The sequence below is a fragment of the Protobothrops mucrosquamatus genome, unplaced genomic scaffold (genome assembly GCF_001527695.2).
Source record: "Protobothrops mucrosquamatus isolate PMUCROS unplaced genomic scaffold, P.Mucros_1.0 scaffold2, whole genome shotgun sequence".
In the NCBI taxonomy this organism is placed as follows: domain Eukaryota; kingdom Metazoa; phylum Chordata; class Lepidosauria; order Squamata; family Viperidae; genus Protobothrops; species Protobothrops mucrosquamatus.
This window is the reverse complement of record NW_015386389.1, coordinates 1,587,895-1,590,394: the sequence shown is the minus strand read 5'-3', so window position 1 is coordinate 1,590,394 and position 2,500 is coordinate 1,587,895. Positions and strand designations below refer to the sequence as shown.

At 41.6% G+C, this 2,500-nt stretch overlaps 1 protein-coding gene across 1 annotated transcript in view; it reads right to left on the bottom strand.

Moving 5' to 3' along the window:
• RNF219 (ring finger protein 219) overlaps positions 1 to 2,500 on the bottom strand; it is a 39,018-nt gene that overhangs the window by 5,011 nt on the left and 31,507 nt on the right. Inside the window, exon 5 of the mRNA XM_015832344.1 lies at positions 1,033 to 1,121. Coding sequence (XP_015687830.1) covers positions 1,033 to 1,121 — 89 coding nt within the window. The remainder of the gene's footprint in view (positions 1 to 1,032; positions 1,122 to 2,500) is intronic.

The window sequence follows — 2,500 nt, the reverse complement described above, 5'->3', positions numbered from 1 at the left end:
GTGAAGGATCACCTTGCCCAAATTGAGCCCAAACGTTGGCTTGTTCTCTACTGATCAAGAGGGCAAGACTAGAAGAACTAGGTCAAAACTACTGGGAAACTGATTTCAGATAGCATTAGGAGCATCTTCCTGATGCTGGAAGCTCTTTTGAAAAATTGGAAGTTACTGCTGTAGTTAAGTGGCGAGATCACAGATACTGGTGGGATTTGAGAAGCATCTGGGAGCTACAGGTTAAGGTGCCCTAGCTGCATCTGATTAAATATCCTTTACTGAGTGCACAAATGATGTTCTCCATGGTCCCTTCCGATGTTATGAACTGAGATCAAGGCTAATCTTCATTAAAGAGTCCACTTGAGTGAAGAGCCAGAAAGATCTTCTACTTCTACTTCTAATGTTCTGGTTATGGGATTCTCTCTCAAGGAAGACTTGATCCTGAATTCTTCACTCAATTTACGTGTATTACGCTGTTCCCTTTCCTGACCTTAGTTATTTCCTTCAGTTTGTTTCCTATATGCTTACAATCGCAGTTTGTAGACGAGTTAAACTGCAAACTGCACATCTACTACGAAGGGACAAATGGCAGAAACCTCCAGCCTTGTGGTTTATTACTCATCTGTCGTTCCCAAAGATTGCAGTAAAGCTATTGTCCTTCCAAAGTTGCAGAATTTAGCAGAGTCCATTTATATACGGATTGGGCCATAGGTTCTCAACGGAAGCAAGGTGCAGTGTGCTTATTTAAAATGAGCCTCTAGTGTATTAAAAGCACAGAAGTGCACAGAGGTGTCGGGAAGGGGAAGTTAGGGATCAAATAGTCATGTTCCATATATATATATATATATATATATATTTAAAGGATGCATTTGAAACAAACCTGGGCTGATCCTATAAGCAACCTATAAACTGCCAAGTGGAGAAACTGCCCAGAATTCATTTGGGCTCCCTCACCTCGTTGCACCTTCCCGGTTGGCCCACCAAGAGTTAAAGCCCAGTCCCATGAAAAATGCATGGAAGGGTTTTTAAATATTTACATACCTCTGGGGTGATCGGCTTCCAACCTCAGCCTTCAGCTGCAGGTTCTCTCTCGCAAGGCTACCATTTTCAAGCCTCAGTTTTTTATTCACCTACGTGGAAGTAAAAGGATTAACAACGTCAACAAACTAACATCGATTCAAGCAGGCCCGATTTTAAGGAGAACGGGGATGAAATGTTAACAACAGCGATGTCCGAAGCCAATTCTCTACTCTACTCCCTAGAGATTTCCGTCCAACAGAGACACCGCTTAAAAATTAACCCTGGGAGATGGCAGGCGGAAACTGACAAGAGAATAGACATTTTTAATTCATAATTCCAACATACGCCGCGAGGCTCCTATCCAGGGAAATAAACAGAGCTGGGTTAGTTCAACCTAACGGTCATTAAAGGAGATCTACTAATGGCAATTCAATGTTTCCTGCCTCCACTCCATGACTAAATTCTTTAAATGGACTGACATCGCGGTGTGCAGGTATCAGCAAAATGAATGTTGAACAACTTCCGTGCTCTTCCAAGCAGACAAAGATTACTCAGCGGCATCTGCTTTCTTTTTAAAGAGACAGACCCCCCCCCACACCCACCCACCCAACACACACAGAACAAAACTCACGACAGTAATTTGTTTGTCATTTTACTTGGGGAACGTTTCTGGAAGGATGCTATCGGCAAAAGAAGTCATTCACAAATCCTCTGACTCAATAAACAAGACATTTAAAAAAAAAAAAATACAATCAACTCCAAATGAGAGACTTGGCAATGGCACACACATATTGTATCAAGAAATTTAGAACATCCCAAAGGCTGCTTTCCATTGGGCTAATCTATTAAGCCAAATAAAACAGATGAGGAACGGTTGCAGGAACTGGGAATGGCCAGTCTAGAGAAAAGAAGGACCAGGGGTGATATGATAGCAGTATTCCAGTATTTGAGGGGATGCCACAAAGAAGAAGGGGGTCAACTTAATTTTCAAAGCCCCAGAAAGCAAAACAAAAAACAATAGATGGAAACTAATCAAGGAGAGAAGCAACCTAGCACTAAGGAGAAACTTCCTAACAGTGAGAACAATTAACCAGTGGAACAGCTTGCCTTTAGAAATTGTGGGTGCTTCATCACTGGAGGTTTTTAAAAAGAGACTGGACAGCCACTTGTCTCAAATTGTATAGGGTCTCCTGCTTGAGCAGGGGGATGGACTAGAAGACCTCCAAGTTCCCTTCCAGCTGTTATTTTAGTTGACAAGTATCCCAGGGATGAGCAACGCATGGATTTCATATTATTTATTTATTTATTTATTTATTTATTTTATTTAATTTATATGCCGCCCTTCTCCCGACAGGGACTCAGGGCGGCGCACAACATATTTAAAACCAGAACATATATACAATCCCCCCCTTAAAACCGAATTAAACCGAATTTTAATGTTGCGTCTTCCGAATATTTAAAACCCAATGTAAAATCCACCCTAGGTCAG